The sequence below is a fragment of the Bicyclus anynana genome, chromosome 9 (assembly GCF_947172395.1).
Source record: "Bicyclus anynana chromosome 9, ilBicAnyn1.1, whole genome shotgun sequence".
Taxonomy (NCBI): domain Eukaryota; kingdom Metazoa; phylum Arthropoda; class Insecta; order Lepidoptera; family Nymphalidae; genus Bicyclus; species Bicyclus anynana.
The window spans coordinates 4,600,443-4,619,848 of NC_069091.1; the positions used below are offsets into that span (position 1 = coordinate 4,600,443).

The following is a 19,406-nucleotide window of genomic DNA, read 5'->3' on the forward strand; positions in this document are numbered from 1 at the left end:
TATTTATTAGCACTTACTGATCTATTACAGTAGTAGTGAGATATTAAATGTAAAGGTCAACAAATACTCAAGATTCAGTTAACTGAATTATCGGAGAATTGAATTACGAGCAAGTACGATAAATTAATATAGTTCAAAGATTAAAGGGCACGTTCAGAAGTAAGAAAATCATTACACTTCGATAAAAATAAACATTATTATTATTAATAGGTAAACACTTATTTCTTATCAAATAAGTGTTTACCTATTTCTAATTTGCGTGCAAAGCTTCTAAATTATTTCGATATCTGTAGCTGTTGGAATTTAAACAAATTCCATCTATATAAAAGTGTAACTTGTTAACAACAGTACAATGCTTTCTTTTGGCCTGACTTTCAAGTATTATTTATCATTGACTACTTATGGCATAATGATAAGCTGCTTTAAACTTTCCTACAGAAATAAGTAACATTTCCGATTTTGTTATTACTATTAAAAACTAATTAACTTATTTTAATTAAATATCACGTGTTTCAAACGGTAAAGGAAAAACATCGTGAGGAAACCTGCATTCCTGGAAATTTCCTTAATTGTCTAGGTGTGAAATATGTCAATCCGTATTGGGCCTGTGTGGTGGACTATTTACCTAACTCCTCCCATTCTGAGAGGAAGCTCGTGCTCAACAGCGAGCTGAACGTGGGTGGTTGATGATGACGATGATTAAAAACTATGGGCACTGTTAAACATGGAACGGTGGTGTAATACCAGCGACTTTCCAACTCCGGTCTGAGAAGATTTTTACAGATGTCACTTAGAAGAAAGAAAGGTTTATTAATAATTCATTGATCTCCAACCCAAGATATCGTGATTTAAGCGACGTAGGCTAACCACTGAGCCCACGAGGCAATGAAAACGAAAGAGTTAGCTGACTGGAATCAATAAAAAAAGCTAACCATTATACATTTCAAGTTCATCATCTGTGTTATCGGCCAATGCCCTTAATAAACATGAGACAAAACATAAACGTTGTTGATATCTGAACAAGAAAATATTTATTTTGTGTTATAGAGATACAAAATGACACGTTATAAAAAAAAGAGAACTTTAGCCAGCTCGTTATGAACGGTCTAGTCAGTCTCTTTCTACGATCGCTAAGGCTATGAAAACTAAAAAAATGTATGGGATTGACATATCTTAACCACGTGACCTATAAATAGCAAATGTCATTCCCATACATCTTTCTAGTTTTCGAAACGTTAGCGATCGTAGAAAGAGAATCGACGTGCCACTAGGCTAGGGGGGCTGGCTACATCATTCATTCCCCTATATCTCTCGTTCGTATCAGGATGTGTGTTTAAATATAATATAAAAGACCTATGTAAATGTACCATATTCTGGCGAAATAAAAATTAATTGATTGATTGATTGATTGATTGAGTCTTAAGCACGCCACTGTGTTACTATACGTTACCTGGGTCTCATTGCTCTGCAGCTGGTCGCGGGCCTGGGTCACCATGTCCTTGCAAATCTTGCAGATGCCGTCATCGTCTTTAGGCACCGACATCTTGGACCACACTCTTTGCACGCAGTGCGGAGTGGCTTTGCATTCTCGGACCGTGCTGAAAATTGTAGAGTTCATTTTATTAACGACCGTTTTCAAGAATTAAACCAAGATAGATAGATAGCTATCCTCGATTATCGTTTCGTTATCAACCCATATTCGGCTCACTACTGAGCTCGAGTCTCCTCTCAGAATGAGAGGGGTTAGTCCACCACGCTGGCCCAATGCGGATTGGCAGACTACACACACGCAGAGAATTAAGAAAATTCTCTGGTATGCAGGTTTCCTCACGATGTTTTCCTTCACCGTTTGAGACAAGTGATATTTAATTTCTAAAAATGCTAACAATGAAAGTTGGAGGTGCATGCCCCAGATCGGATTCGAAACCACACTCTCCGTAATCGGAGGCAGAGGTCATATCCACTGGGCTATCACGGATATTCGTGATTATCAGTAACCTCGATTATCAGTAACAGTCAAACTATCTTTACATAGTCAAACAATCAGTCAGTAGGTTATTGAAATACAGATTAGAACAGAAAGATAGATTTTCTTAACTTTAGTAAGCGACATGACGGATAAATAGGTTATTGAAAACGGCCGTAAGGAAGTATATTAAATTAAGTAGTAAGTAAGTTATATTAAATTTGATATGAGTCAACTACCCTATTGGGCCAGATATTTATGTTTTTGTATTTCTTTTTTTTCTCATATTTATTTATTAGGCCTTTTTAATTTTTAACAATGGTAATTTAAATATAAAATACCAAACACTATTAAAAAATTATTCTAATGTGTTCTTATTGACGACAATATTTAGATCTTTTAGTTAGTTTAAATTAAAGAAGACAACCGATGGCGTAAATATACCTACTACAAAAAATGATTATAGATAATAATATTACTATAAATAATGATTACCATACCTAAAAGATTTAAAAAAAAATTAAATTACAAAAACAAATTATTTAAAACGAAATTAGGTCCAAAAATGGTCACGAGAAACATGTTTTAATTCTTTAAAAATGAATTTTTGTAACCTATTTCAAGACACTCCACTTTTATAAAACAAAAAGTATAAAAATGAGTGCTTTTCCTACTTTCATATTTAGTCACACCATATCTTATCCAACGTTACATAAAAATATTTCATCATTTCCTTATGATAAACATTATTTGTAGTAATGTAATAATTCACTAGGAAAATGAGTAGGTAATGGTAATTGACGCATTTTGTGGTTAAAAACATGAGGATGTTTCTGTATAGTCGCATATTGCAAGCGCATGTTATTGTAAACATATAAATATCATTATTAATACACTATCTTAAACTTTGCTTTGTTGAGACATAAGAATAACGTCTTTAATAGGGTAGTTGACTCATATCAACATTTAATATAAACAATATAAATTTTGTATAGTACCTACATGGAATAAGGGACCGAAATATATCAATATTAACTAACAAAAGTTAAGGATTTCTTGGAAAAAATAATTAAAAAATTGCGTATTTTTTAATTTTTTTCATACGTCATAAACGCTGTCGTTAATTTTGTGACGTCACAATGTTACTTGATGTACTAAATAAATAAACATCAAACCAATTAATAACTAATAATTTTGACAAACACTAAACCGTTAAGTTAAGGTTTAGTGTTTAGGTGACGTCATGAAACAATAAAATATAGAACATCATGGGCGACAGCGTTTTGGCTTTAAAAAATATTTAAAAATTAAAATTTTTATGTATTAACGTCTCAAAACAATATGATAATGTTTTTTCAATCTAGTAGAACGATAATGAACAATTTAAGACCTTTTAGAAAAAAGGGTCAACTAGCCTATTTTTAATATTGAAAAGCCATCAAAATATGTCACATAATCATGAATATACCACACTAGAGGACTTAGTCCTTGTTAATCTGGCCTTTTTGCAAAATCCGTTCTAAGCGAACATCTACGAAATATAATACACTAGCTTTCGGCCACATTTCAATATCGTCAGTCATGTGGTTTTCGAGATTTCATGATGAGTGACCTAGATACAGATAACGTACATACATATTACGTACGCACTATGTATGGTCTTGTAAGTAAGTAGGTATGCAGTAAAAGGGCATGGAATTGTAATGTTGTCATCAATTGTAAATTATAATATTGTATGACTTTTTTTAAAAGAGCAACTGTTGAGTTTCTTCCCGGTTTCTTCTCAGCAGAACCTGCCTTACGAACCGGTGGTAGAATCTTTACAAACAGTCAATTGACGTATCAAAAGTGCTTGTAAACTGAGCCTACTTAAAATAAATGAATTTTAAATTTAGATACTACACTGTTCCAATAAAGAATGTGTTTATTTTCTACATTTTTAATTGATTTCTGACATTGCAAAACTATCATAAAAGTTAAATCAAGAACGGAAACCTTATTATTTGCTGTCTAATAAACTCAAAATGTCTGCCATTTTTCAAAATATTCATAACACTTGCTTAGCGCACTAAATGATCGGTTGATGCATAGATGGAAGGATGGAAGGATGGATGATAATGCTAAAGTCAATTTACCTGAAGTTACTGCACCAATATGAAGGTCCCCATGTACATTTAGCAGCACCCACCAGTTTCGCTAAAACAAACAAACAAGTTTTTACATTTTTAGAAAATTAGGACTTATATCGTTAAATGTATATCATAAGATTGTGTTAAACAAGGAGTGTCTTACGTTTTTGCTTGGCGGGCTCGTCTTTCGTTTTCTGTTAACAAAAGAAACATTTATTACATTATTTAGTAAAGTATCAAAATTTTCACAATCGAAAACCACACAGACAAACGAGGTAAATCTTCTCGATAGTGTAAAATATATACATAGGTATAGAACGAGGGAACTCGTCGGCGACTCTCTCGCATTGCTCCGTCACACTCTTGCACGAAGTATGTCGGGGCAACTAGTGTATATGAAAGACTTACATGTTCCTCGATGATCCTGTCGATGTTGGCGTTGTTGCAGAGCCCCACGACGGAGCACACGGCGCCCGAGGACATCTCCGCCGCGAGCACCTCCACCAGCTCGGGCGCGAACTCGTCGGCGACTTTCACGCAGTCCTCCGTCACACTCTTGAACGGTATCAGCTTGCAGCCATCTTCGAAGAGTTCTTTCAGTTCTTCCTGTAGAATGATTTTGCATTTTAATATACAGGGTGCTCAGCTCAGAGTGCTTATAACTATTTTTTTAAATTTTTAAACAAACAAAAATAATATTCGGGATCATGGATGGTTGCTGGCCACAGCGTGGAAACCGCTATTTCTTTCATTGTCACATACAACAAACTTGGAACAAGATAGCGTTAGTTCGGTTTGCTTACAAGAAGACGAGTCTAATGAAGATGATGAATGAACCGTCGGAGAGTGTAACGGAACCTTCACTCCCCACCACTTAACCCCTCTCCGCGCGCGCAATGCAAGCAGCAGCGCGTCGCGCAGCCGCTTCGCGGATTGGATCGTGCCGCGATGCAAGAACCAGCTCATGACTAAGGGCCCCGTATGAGTTCGAAACTAGTCGGGCATACTCCAACCTAATATCACGCGAGTTTTAGCCGTGTTTCGTAATCAATTAAAACAAAAAAAAACTATATATTTTCATACAAAGTAATTCAAATAACGCTGTATTTTAGAAGTAATATAATATATTTATGACCTGTTAATTGTTTATGTTCTGTTCTTCCCTTATTTATTAGATTTAAGTTATTCTGTTGTTATGTCTTATGTTAATAAATAAATGATTTCTATTCTATTCATTTTACTCGCTTCTAATTTAACTTGCCCCACACAATATAATTCTAGGTACAGTGATTTGAAATAAATTAATTTTAAATGTTATATTTAACATTATATTACCACAGTGACATTGCTGCGAAGTTGGTTGCGAGCCTCCGTCACCAAGTCCTTGCAAATACTGCACACAGCGTCGTCGTCCTTCGGCACCGTCATTTTGGGCCATATTTTTTGCAAGCAGTGTGAAGTTCTTTTGCACTCTCGACCCGTACTAAAAATTTACTTTCATTAAAATTGTCCCAATGATTGTATTTTTTTTTCTTTACACCCTTGACTACAATCTCACCTGATGGTAAGTGATGATGCAGTCTAAGATGGAAGCGGGCTAACTTGTTAGGAGGAGGATGAAAATCCACACCCCTTTCGGTTTCTACACGGCCTCGTACCGGAACGCTAAATCGCTTGGCGGTACGTCTTTGCCGGTAGGGTGGTAACTAGCCACAGCCGAAGCCTCCCACCAGCCAGACCTGGACAAATTAAGAAAATCTCAATCTGCCCAGCCGGGGATCGAACCCAGGACCTCCGTCTTGTAAATCCACCGCGCATACTACTGCGCCAAGGAGGCCGTCAAAAGTCAAAAGTGTATTCCGTCTATAGTCTAAAGATTTTTATTATTTCCAGGGAACAGATGTTTTATTTGAATAAAGAAAAATAAAATACATTAGTCCTTTGTTATATTGGCCTTGACAAAATGTATGAGCGGGTTAGGATTATGTTTGCACACTTTTTAATTGTTAAGCGTGTTTCAAGTACTAATATTAATAAATATATATAATTACTGACGCCGCGAGGTTTTACTCGCGTGGTTCTCGTTTCCGTAAGAATACGGGGATAATATATAGCATATAGCTTTCCTCGATAAATGGGCTATCTAACACAGAAATTATTTTTAAAACGGAACAGTAGTTCCTGAGATTAGCGCGTTCAATCAAACAAACAAACTCTTCAGCTTTATAATATTATAGTATAGATATAGTCCAAATTATAGCTAAGTGGGAAGAGGGACACTGAAGAATCTGTAGATGGAAGCTGGTTCAACAGATTGCAGCAGAAAAATCGTGGCAAAACAGTTAATACAGCTAAACCTTTAAAAACCGTAAATATTTAATATATGACCTTATTCCTATTTTATGATACACTAGCTGACGCCGCGTGGTTTCACCCGCATGGTTCCAGTTCCCGTGGGAATTCGGGAATAATATATAGCCTTTAGTAGTAGTAGTAGATGCCATTTAACGAGAATTAAATATTCCACCAGTATAGCGAAAAATATAGAGGAAGGAAAAAGATAAAATACTCGGGCGCAATTACAACTGAATCCGATTATAATTTGTTTTGCATATTTTTAATATTTTACTTGATTAAAAATATATAGGAATACAAGCGGACGCAAGACTTCGTCCGAGTAAAATTAATTTTTCCACATATTCCGCGGAAACCAATTCCAATTCCGAAGGCCTCCTTTATCATTCAGTGAAAGGCCCAGTACAATCGCGTCCAGATTTAGCTCAGACAAACAGACATACAGATATTTTTTGTTTTTAGTTACTTTTTATCCCGAAATTCCTGCTGGATCGGAATTTGTGGGGGGGGGGGGGGGGGGAAACATGTCTTAACTAATGAGTATCATCAGGCCAGATATATAATAATAATAAGAAATTGTTAGGAGGATAAAAATCCACACCTTTTTTTAGTTTCTACACAACTTCGTACCGGAACGCTAACATCGCTTGGCGTCTTTGCCGGTAGGGTGGTAACTAGCCACGGCCAAAGCCTCCGACCAGCCAAAAATTTACGAGGAAAAAGTCGCGAGCATCACCTAGTCAACAATAATGTACTACTTACGTGAAATTACTGCACCAATACGAAGGGCCCCACGTGCAATGATTAGTACCCACGAGAATGGCTAAAACAAACAGAGAAATCCATTCAAGAAATATATAAGCCTAATTCAATTATTTGAGATATTTATTGTATTTTTAGTATATTATATTATATTTAAAAAAAATTAAAAAAAACTTACTTTTATGCCGGACAGGTTTATCAGTCTTCTTGGTCTGTTAACAAAAGATAAAAAGAAGTTTATATGACACCTAATGCAAGCTAACAAACAAACAATCAAATCCTAAAACCTCTTTATGCTAACAACCCACCATCCAATACGCCCACATGCCTGCAGCGCTATCGACTTGATAACAGATAAAACTGATGGTGTGTTGGTCGCGATGCACATGAAGTTATGCAGATACTACAGGCATGTATGATCGTATGGTTGGTTGCTAGCTCTATAATCTTAATATATATATATATATAAATTACATGTCACGTTGTTTTTCCGCGATGGACTCCCAAACTATATTAACAATTTTAATCTTTGTTTGAAGTTTGATCCTTGCGGACTTACGGACGCCCGCGACTTCGTATGCGTGGAATTTAGTTTTTCACTAATCCCTCGGGAACCATACATTTTTCCCGGATAAAAAGAAGCCTATGTGTTAGTCCAAACTATAATCTATCTCTACTTCAAGTTTCAGGTGATTCGGTTCAGTAGTCGCGGCGTGAAAGAGTAACAAACATTCATACCTACAAAACATCAGTTTTTTAGAAACCATAGATTTTTGGGACAAAGAGTAGCCTATGTGTTAATCCAGAGTAAAATCTATTTCCATAGAAAATTTCGGCCAAATCGGTTCAGTAGTTGCGGCGACAAAGAAACAAACAAACATCCAAACATACAAATTTTCGCGATTATAATATTAGTAGAATCTTACAGGGTAGGGTTAGGAAAGAAATGCACATAAGTCAAAGCAAAGCCTGATCGCTAGTAGTATATAGATTACTCACCTTTAGCATGTTATCCAATTTGTCGTTATTACACATGCCCATGATTTGGCACATGGTTTCAGCCGACGTGGAGGACTTCAGCACATGTCCGAAGTACTGGCCGAGGTCGGCCGCGTTGTCCTTGCACGAGCGGTAGATGGCTTCGTTGGAGATGTCGCGGCAAGCCGACAGGATACGCGACTCCAGGTATTCCTAAGGAAAATCGATATTTTTTTTACCCGCGTGGTTACCGTTTCCGTAGGACTACGGGGATAATATACAGCCTGTAGCCTTCCTCGATAAATGGGCTAAGTAACACTGAAAGAATTTTTCAAATCGGACCAGTAGTTCTTGAGATTAGCGCGTTCAATCAAACAAACTCTTCAGCTTTATAATATTAGTATAGATTTTTCCCTAAATAGATATAAATAGGCTTGGAGTTTCTCTGCGCGATCGAACCAGTAATGAAGACATTCACAGAAGAACCTAAGTTATTGACATAGCTATGCGAGTCGCGAAGCTGGCTATGGGCAGGCCACAAATTTCGAAGAGCTGATGGACGTTTGGGTCTTATGGTATTGGGATGGTGACACCGGAATGTGCAGTGTTGGTCAACCCCCCAGTAGGTGGCCCGAGTACATCAAGCTTTGCAGTTTCAGGGAGCCGCTGGATGTTGCTGGATGTTCGAGAATGTTTTGTTTGGAAGTTCATGCAAGAGGCCTATGTCCAGCAATGGACGTCCACCGGCCATCTATCAATGATGATGATGATGAGATATAGGTACGCATTAGCATAATATGATATACTAGTAGATGCCACACGGTTTCCACCGCATAGCTTTACTTTTGAGAACACAGGGAAAGAAGAAACACGTAGGTATGTTTTGGTGAGACAATTTTTAAAATCGACCGTGTACTTTTTGAGTTAAATCGTAATAAACAGACAAAAATCAAATCTTACCTCTTCGTTATATCAGTTTAATAGTTTAGACTATCTATGTGTGTGTTTGTAGGTGTGGATAGAATAAACATGTAAGTATGCTCGCTTCTATCTTAGACTATGTTCTGACTTAGACCAATGACTTGTCTTGAATAAAAAAAATACAAATAAAGGCAATAGTTACATCGTTGATCATGTCCTTCACATCCTTCAAATCTCTGAAGAGGTGAACGAACTTGTCGGACACATCGTTGCGTCTGACGTCATCGCTCTGCTGCTCCCACACGGTGCCGATGCAATGTCCCACCGCGCCGCAGTCAGCCGCGCTCCTGAACAAAATCATGAAATTCAATGATACTTTCATAGTCCTGTGATCGTCAGAGAAGTTGGTCGCGCCAAACTTCGAGTCCGCTGTGATATTTGCAACATGCAGCTATCATTAAACCGGCTGGGCTATGGTAACCTAATGCCTCGTGTTCAGAACGGACTAGATATTTGGCTCAACGTATAGGTAACCGTTGCTGGTAACGACCTTTTCTTTATACAATACTTATAGGCTTGCCCAACGTCTGCAATGGCTAGGGCACGTAGAGAGGATGCCAAATACTAGAGGGCCTAAAGTAATGACAAAATGGAGGCCACAGGTAAAAAGATTAAAAGGAAGACCTAAAAAAAGATGACTAGATTGTGTTAAAGAAATGGATAGAGAAAATTGGTAGAGGAGGCCAAGACCCACAAAGGGTTGTAGCGCCGAAGGAAGTAATAAGTAAGTAAGTACTTATAGGCTTGCGCTTGACTACAATTAAGCCTGGAAAGCATTAATGCGGTCTAAATTGGAGCGCGCTTATCTATGCCTATTCACTCTTGCTTTGAAGGTGTTCAAATTATAAGTGTCAGGAAACACTGACGCCAGAAGGGCATTCCAAATATTTGCTGTACGAACTAGAACTGTAAACTATAGTTCTAGTCCCTTTCATCGTTTCATACCCGCACTAACGGCTAATGAAGCTATTTTCATGTAGTTCTTGAGGCTATATTGAGCCGAAATCAACTTGGATAGACCCAAAATCTAGACAGAAGTATTTCTATTGTGTTACGTGTACAAAATCGAAAGGAAATCCGTAGGATAACAAAATTAATTGACGTAGGTAGCCTTAAGGATTAGCAATTTGTCGTAAAACAGACGGCCGCTGGGGCAGACGTGTTCTGGAGTGGAAACCACGTACAAGAAAGCGCAGTGTAAGACGCCCTCCAGCTAGATGGTCCAACAACATTAAGAAGGTAGTGGGTAAGGAAGGCAGAGGATTGTGTGTGGTGGCGCGCTCTCGGAAAGGCCCATGTCCAGCAGTAGACGGATACAGGCCTGTAAATGTACAAAAACTGGTCTGGTTTCTGGTCATATGGGAAAAAGCTAAAAGTTGTTCTAAAAATAGATGGTGTAAGTTATTTAGTTAGAGACAATACAGCGTTGTAATACGATTACAACAACATACAATAAGGAATAGGTATGTTAAGTCACTTCGTTTATACAACAACTGGTTAGGATTTGGTACCGATTCAACGGAATAACTTTCCGCTTTATGTAATGATTCATAGCAAGTTAGTTATATATGAGTATACTATGATCACGAGTGTGATTCACTTATTGCTAATCAACTGCGACGGCAGACCCTTTATGTATTAGGATGGGGGAGATAATACGGGGACAAAAGAAATTCACATGCATAAATATGAGAGCCATGGTAACCCAGTTATATGACCTTTAATTCTGATTTGGAGGGCATAGGATCGAATCCGGTCCAACTAGCTTATTTACTAATTAGGTCTTTAGTAAAATAAACATCAAATCAACTAAGAAATGTCATCTACCTACTGTATATCTACAAAGGTTTGTAGATATTAGTAGGTAGGTACCAGATGACATTTATTGTATGTCAACTAACATATGTCAAAGTTAGTGAATTAGTCTGCAGGGCATGCCCATGCCCGCCAATTGTTAACAACTTAACGGTTTATCTATCTGATGCCCAATAATGGTTATAAATACCTGTTATTTTTTAGATTTAATGGAAATATAATAATAGGGTTCACTTACTTTAGGCTTTGACACCAATATGTAGGTCCCTTTGAACATTCCTTTGGGGCCTGTCTAGCTGTAGACAAACCTGAAAAAAAAACACATTTTTTAGAATTATATGTTAAACAAATGAAAAACTTGACCAAAAAGAACTTAAACCTCAATTTTGAAAAACAACATAAACACAGTCTTATGCTTTCCATATTTTTATTTTCAATTAGTCACAAATTTCATAACAGTTTTCTTTCCCATTCATGCATCATTTTGCTGTGGGAATATAAAAATAGAAAATAGCCGATGTGCTAATCCATTCAGCCAAACAATAATTAAAAAATGGTGTAAACATGATTTTGTTTCAAATTTTTATTCATGTAACATGGTAATATTTAAAAAAATAACAATCAGTATCCAGAATCTCTATTCGATTTCAGAGTAATAAATAATATCATGTAGTTATATACTCATAAATATAAGTGACATGGAAAAGTTCAAACAAAGATAAATATTAAACATAATATGTAAGTATGCAATTTAAACTGTGATGTTCATTAGTAATCTTTATCACCACAAGGCAATAACCTTGTAAACAGTATTTAAGATATGCCAGATAAATCCATTACTACTCCATTACAATAAGACTGTGCAAATAAAATAACCAATGCCTTGATTACTATTCTTATAAATGACTTGTTTACCCTCTAAATGTCAAGTAATTCCTATAAAAACTGATTTATAAAGTTTCTAAATGAAATTACCAATTTCAATATTTTCAGATTTCATTCTTAAATTTTTCTCAAGCCTCAATATTAAAGCAATAAAACAGAAAAAACAATAAAACAGAATAAAAACAGATAAAAACCAGTTAAAGGATTTTTAATGAATAAATGAATTTTAATGAATAAAATACATTAATTTCAATGAATAAAAAAATTACATTCAACTTTTTGAATATTTAATAATAGTTTTAATAATAGTTAGTAGTAGAATGACTCAATTTAGTTTTCAATTCTTTAAGATATTTGTTTACACAGTTGCTTGTTTATAGAATATAATTTGACTACACTTACAAGTTGACAGATTATGAAATACATATTGCAATTTTAACAAAGTTATGAATAATTCTACTAATATTATAAACACGAAAGTTTGTATGGATGTTTGTTACTCTTTAACACCGCAACTACTGAACCGATTTGGCTGAAATTTGGAATGGAAATAGATTTTACTCTGGATAACACAGGCTACTTTTAATCCCGGAAAATCCATGATTTTCGAGGGATTTGTGAAAAACTAAATTTCACGTGGATGAAATTGTTGGTGCCCGACAGTAATTACAATAAATTTCCAAGTATTACTCAAAATCTACTCTTATTCAGTTATCCAAACCATTAAAGAGTGAGTAACTCTAAAATGTTATCATCATTACCAATTGACGCTTTGTCTTATTTTCTCACACAAAAATAGTACAAAGACCTTATGACCTTGTTAAACAAAAGATAAAATTTGCTTATTCTATTTGAATAATTACTGTTTAGAATTACCTACTAAGATAATAATAACAAATAATAATCGTTACAGAAGCCATAATGCTTAGGCACTGAAATGTACAGAATATGTAAGCTTCACTAAAGATACGTAAATTGTTAAACTTCTAATTTGCTGTGACCAGGGCGATAACATGAGCATGTGACTGTGCAATGTCCAATTATTTTTTTAATGAAAAATAATACAATAAGAAACTTAAGCCAATTCATCCTAATTGCTAATAGCTGTGATTCTGTGTTGCACAGGCAGGCTGATCATGTGCACGAAAAATGAGCCAGCCCTTCTGTTTCCAATCCTGGCAATTAACAAAGGAAGGAAATAACAAATTGATACAAGCTGATTACACAAAACTAAATTGTCAGAAATATCATAATTATAACACTTGAGTTATAAAATAAACCCAATATTTTCTGTATCAATCATTCTATTCTTTCCAACTTAGAAGTAGACTTGGTTCATTTTTAGAAAAGTGGTAAGAGATTGTAGAGATTTTTGTATAATTCAAGATTTAAATCCAAAATTCAGGCTTACAACTATTACACTTGATAGGTCAAGAGAAATTTTCAAAGACAGCATTTTCATGTCTTACAATTTATAGATTATATTATCATTTTTACTAACAACTAGCAGCAATAACATAAGCAAATTTACAATCTATAAACCAAAATGTGGGAAATATAACTGTCATGTTATGTAAATCAGAAATCTAATTGAAACAGTAAACGGAAGGTATTAATTTACAATAACATGAACCCCTGCAGAGTGTACATCATGCTGATTGCAGGAAATATGATATTGTTATTAAGTGTGATTCACTTTTGACTTCTGTTGTAAATGAATATTTATTACAGCATATCTCTCCAATGCTTTCTTTTGCTGACTGTAGAGAGAAAGATGTTTTCATGCTCATTCTTTAACATGCTCTAAAACCTAAGCCTTTCATGGAGTTCAATATTTTAGACTTTAATTTTTATTGCATGTATAGATTATTTCATGGATAAATTAGTGTGGTTAGATTCATCTCAATAGTAGACATTTTATTGTTCTAGTTCTGTATTATTGACTGAATGTATTTCATCCATTGAAGCAGACTTAATCTCCTTGTATTTTAAATAATATTTTCCATGTGTTTGTTGTAAATACTGCTTCATATGTAGAGCATGAAGAAATTTTGCAATTTAGCTCAGGCTTAACAATATCCAGAATCTTAGATCCACAAAAAACCAAAGTCACTGATATAGTTCAATGAGTCAAGAAGCTGTAGTGTCAACGGGCGGGCATAGTTCAAAGAGCTGTTGGACATTGTAGTCCCTAGGTGCCGGAATGGCAACCCTGATCTAGTAAACGCAGGGTTCATTGACCTCCCATCAGTTGGACTGACAACTTCAAGCAAGTCACAGACAGCTCAGGATTGAGATGTTTGGACATCCCTACAAAAGGCCTATATTCTGCAGTGGACATCCAACATATTACAAATTTTTAACATATTACAAATGTGTATGTATGTAGGGTAGTATGGATAAATATTTGGTTTCAACATATTTTTACCGCTCTATTGGGTGCAGATACAACACACGCATAAACTTGGGCTATAAACTTATAAAACTGCAATTTTAATTGTTTAACAATAAATACAGAAGTTAGTTAATGTTCCTAACTTTTAAACATGAGTACAATAGGTTTAAAAGCAATAAGTAAACTTTGTTTTTGTATGAATATAGCAACATTTTTGTAGGGTATCTGGAATTTTGTTCGACAATCAAGTCAAACAAAGTAAAGGCAACAATCAACAGCTGTACCTAATCTAATTATGAGCTGCCGTAGTCCGATTATTAATTAGTACACTACCTACCGCACGAAATGAAATTGCGTTGTTACAAGGACAATTAATACAATGAACAATTTGTTTCTATACAAAAAAAAATTGCAAGAGTTACTCACCTGTGCAACACAAAAATGTTACAGAGAGGAGACAAACAGCAAGTGTGTTTGTCATTTTTAACACGCGCATTTAATTATTTAAGACCTCTTTCGATGTTTGCACTTTCGAGACTAACAAGTAACAAAATAAAATACCCATTAATTTACGCTTTGTTGACGAATTTACTGCGTATCGATTTGATAAACAAATGTCAAGTCATGAATGAATCATAGACATAGAATATAACATTGACACATAACCTAGATGAATGTGTCAATTTTTCAACAGATAGTAACTTCTACCACAGATCAAAGTTTGCTTTAATATAAGATTATCTATGGTTTTATGGCATAATTTTTTAGAAAAAGAATTTATACAGAGATGGAAATAACGTACAAAATATTATTAAGTACAATTAACTATAAAAGTTAAACGAAAATTTCATTTGGGTTTTTAATAATGTGCCTTGCATCGCTTTAATTTTTTCTATTCCACACTTGACGGCACAAACGTTGCTACTACTCGATAATAGATGGCGCTAATTGTAAATTGTCGGTTCGAATTTCATGGTCAACAACGAGGGTAGATTAAGGGTAGATTGAATACTAAAATTATTGATATATTCTTATTTTGTATTTATCTCGTATACATACCAAAGCCCACACCTTGACCTTTTATTTAAGTATTAATCTAAGTTTTGAAACTGTACCTAGTTAATAAGGTAGGTGTCTACTTTCTGAAGGTACATGCATTAAAAACTCACAGATCTGACGAAAGACACAGACACACAATACTGAGGATAGCTTCTTAGGGACACAAAATTTCAAGATTCGATGATCCTATATCTCAATTTTCGAAAACTGGGTAAGATCAATTTCTTCGGGAAGTAAAAAAACTACTATTTTGGGGATGTGGTCGTGATATATATGTACTTCCTACGCTCTCATCAAAATATCCTGATGGTCGATACCATCCTATAATAATTAGATGTTACGAGTTCGTCGAGTAAGGTGATGTTTTTTTTTTTTCATTTGTTTTAAATTATCTACGAGTTTAATATACTTAATAAAAGGAGTTATTTGTATTTAGATATGGCAGTGATCATAGATACTCTTCGTATAAGTAGGTATCTAGGCAGTAATACTATGATGAAGGTAATTGGCTCAGACTAAACTAATAAGGACCTCGCTAGACGTTACTTTTCTGTCAAAGTAGGTATGATCAACGATCTAATGCGATTATAAAAACTGGTTAGAGAATCGGTATTTCATAGATAAAATCGTTTTCGTCGGAGAGCTCCGTAAAATACCTTTTTGTGTTGTAGAGACAATGGTGTAAAAAACGGGCAAAAATTCCTAGTTTAGTATAAAATTTAAACCAAATTTAAGCTCGTTTTCCTGAGAAAATTACAGACAATTTTGTTCGTGAATTTGGATGCGATACTAGCTTGTGTTCTAGCACTTGTACTCTTTGTTGAACCACACGGTTTCAAAACCTGGGACCTGCTCGAGAAATTTCCTGTACCACAAAATAATGGCTAATAACGATTATCGATATCACTCAATCACCTGCACATTTAAGTAACTCAGTTTGGAACACACGCGCCGTCTGTACAGTACACCTAATAGTTTTCTATGAATGTAACTGGACAGATAAGTTTTGATATGGCACACATCCTGTAAACAAATATTTCCTGTAGGTACCAAACTCAAAGGTGAAAAATATTATGGGGGTCACATCAACAAAATTTAAAAAAAATGTCGTAAACTGAATCGTGTGACATTAATTATTTAAGAATTAGGAAATTTAAAAATGTATTTTTTTATAATTTTAATTTAAATAGGTTTAGAAAATTTTTCCCCTCCCCATCTCCGAAAGTCTATTAACATTACATAAATTAGCTTTTTATAGATTATTCGAAAACCTATAAGAAGTCCATGTTAAAAATTACATGCTAAATAATGGACATTGTGCATATCTACCTACCAAATTAGATTTGCTATTAAAATGTGTGAGAGAACATTTTTTTAAATGTATTGTTTACTTTTATTGAATAGGTTTGTAGTTAGTTGGTAATATTTAAAGAAAAAAATGTGTCTACCTACAGTTATTTTTGTTACAGGTCAGACTAAAGAAGTGACAGATAACATTTCCCGTTCCTTTTAACGGCCCCGTCTTCGAGCAAGTTCAACTCCTTGCAGTGTTAGTCCTGTAATTTTTTTTTTCTTTTTTTCATAGTTTCACCTTTTTTAAGATCTGGCCATTACAAATAAATAATATAATAAATTTAAAAGGAAATATTTATCTAATAAAGGTAGGTAAATAAAAAAGACCAAATAGGTACCTATTTTAAACTAGTCGTAATAAAAGTGTTGTTCTTTTGTTTTATGCCGCTGCCACACACTGCACGAGTGACAAGAAGTAAGGAGGAAAATGAGCAGGGAAGTTGTGTGGCCACGTTACTCGTCCTGCCGCGAATATTCGTAACATATTTCACGAAACACGCAAGTAGAGCCATGTGTGACGGCCGGGTTAAAAAAGTAAAAATTGAGATACTTACCTTGTAAAAAAACATCATATTTTTGTACAAATTAAACAACTTTTTACCAAACGCCATGACCACGACACGGTCCAATATAGTGTAGTGAAAATGCAATCTCCAGAGTTTTTCCGAGACACAATTAGAGGTGGTCCCGGAGGTCCGAATCGGGTCTGTAATAAAATTAAGAAGACGCCCCGAGCGCGGTCGTGGTAGGTAACTCGATGCCTTTGCTGACCGTAAAACAAATCCGCCCTGAGCCTTTGTAACTACTATGGAGACTTCTCTGTTATAAAAAGTTGTAGAAAAAATCCGACTACCTTTTTACCATTAGGTAATTTTATATTCGTAAAAGTTTGTCCAATAAATAGATGGATTTTTTTACGCAAGAACTACCTACTGATTTTCATAAACCTTTAGGTACATTAAGTAAAATAACTTGATATAAAAGAGAAATAAAAAAGCCAAATGTAGAACCTCCTCCTTTTTGGAAGTCGGTTAAAAAGTAAAGCAAATTATGCTTTCTTACAAGAATGCCATGAACTAAAAATTTAAAAAAATGCAATTGAAAGAGCACCTGCTTCAATATTTATTTAAAATCTTCTTTACGAACCGGTATTTGAAATAAATTAATTTAAATTTGTCCTATATACATTTTAAGAAATTAAATATCACGTGACACAAACGGTGAACCTGCACATCGTGAGGAAACCTGCATTCCAGAAAAATTTCTTAATTCTCTGCGTGTGTGAAGTCTGCCAATCCGCATTGAGCCAGTGTGGTGGACTATTTGGCCTAACCCCTCTCATTCTGAGACGAGACTCGAGCTCAGCAGTGAGCCGAATATGGATTGATAACGAACGAAGGGAAACATTTCCGAAATGAAACCAAACATTTGACAAGTAAAGAAGTCTCTACGGATTGTCACGTATGCGATGTCCATATTCTGAATAACACTTGAATGGCGTGGTCGCGTCCTAACGCACTCGTATTCTTGTTTGTCCTCATACTGTGCGCCCACGTGACTCGACTGCTACTAGCCGGCCGCATCTTGTAACCTTTTTATACTAACTTACTACTACCAGGTATATTTGTAACCTTTGAACGCAATAGGAGTTATTGTAAGAGGGGTCTCTTACGATCGATCACTCGAATATGTTGATAAAACAAGCAATTTAAATATTAAAAATTAAAAAAAACCCCTACGCAAAAAGAACTAAAATGGAGAAGTCAACTTTTCGAAAATTCATAGAACACATTACATTTTTGGGTCAAATTTATTAGTTTATATGAGGTGCCTTGCAATACCTATGGTCACGTTGACCTGGTGCTGCAACCAGGATGCTTGCCAGAAAACTCGAGTCTTCGGAAATTCACAGCAGACATCGCATTTGGGTTCTATTGAACCCAAAGGTTAACGAATACAACCCAATCCAACTTTTGAGAATCGACTTCCTGAAAATGCTCGTGTTAATGTATGCTACATACATTAACACATAGTCACATGCCTAAGACCCTTTATTATTTATGGAACAACCCTTAAAAGTTGGATTGTGTTGGATTGGTTAACCTACCACACATACCTGTGAATGTCTACAGCAAGCTTTTTGCGTCGGGGGTTAAAAAGAGGTTGTCTTAACACAAACACTAAATCAACCTATATGTAATATATTTATACCAGATTCCTAAATGAAGTGCCTATATGAAGGGTCATTGTGTAGGGATCCTAAGTCCCTAGATATTAGCTCACTTATAATATTTGTAATCTCCGAACGAAATAGTAAGCAGTACGAGGTGTCCTATGTGGACATACTCGTAGTTTGTCTGTATGTCGATCTAAAACTTAAATATTATTGTAGAAAAATTAAAAAAACGTGTGCATCTTGAAACACTGAATGTAAGTCATAACTTAAACCTGCTACCGTATTGCGTTAGAGAAACGGAAGCCAGACAGAATAGCGCCGTAACGCGTTACGTTACCAAGCAGTTTGCTCTTTCGAAGTTAACTTCAAAAAAGCAAGAACAATTACAACTGTGCACGAACGCTCGTGTAGACAAACCATTAACTGTGCACAATCTCACTTTGTCACAAGAACGTCCTCGAGGGTATTCGCTAATAAAATCGAAGTTCCGCAGTAAATCGGGCAGTACACTTGAGTGCATTATAAAATATCAGGTGTTTTTGAACAGCCAGC

The 19,406-nt window shown here is 35.3% G+C and overlaps 1 protein-coding gene across 1 annotated transcript in view; it reads right to left on the reverse strand.

Moving 5' to 3' along the window:
- The window catches only part of LOC112047274 (uncharacterized), a 33,113-nt gene extending 18,219 nt beyond the window's left edge, over positions 1 to 14,894 (reverse strand). Inside the window, exons 1-11 of the mRNA XM_024084341.2 lie at positions 14,693 to 14,894; positions 11,225 to 11,294; positions 9,314 to 9,458; positions 8,212 to 8,403; positions 7,391 to 7,424; positions 7,213 to 7,273; positions 5,431 to 5,578; positions 4,504 to 4,701; positions 4,259 to 4,289; positions 4,102 to 4,162; positions 1,451 to 1,598 (exon numbers count right to left, since the gene is read on the reverse strand). Of these exons, the coding sequence (XP_023940109.1) occupies positions 1,451 to 1,598; positions 4,102 to 4,162; positions 4,259 to 4,289; positions 4,504 to 4,701; positions 5,431 to 5,578; positions 7,213 to 7,273; positions 7,391 to 7,424; positions 8,212 to 8,403; positions 9,314 to 9,458; positions 11,225 to 11,294; positions 14,693 to 14,762 (1,158 nt within the window). The 5' untranslated portion in view covers positions 14,763 to 14,894. The remainder of the gene's footprint in view (positions 1 to 1,450; positions 1,599 to 4,101; positions 4,163 to 4,258; positions 4,290 to 4,503; positions 4,702 to 5,430; positions 5,579 to 7,212; positions 7,274 to 7,390; positions 7,425 to 8,211; positions 8,404 to 9,313; positions 9,459 to 11,224; positions 11,295 to 14,692) is intronic.
- Between the last annotated feature and the right edge of the window lie 4,512 nt (positions 14,895 to 19,406).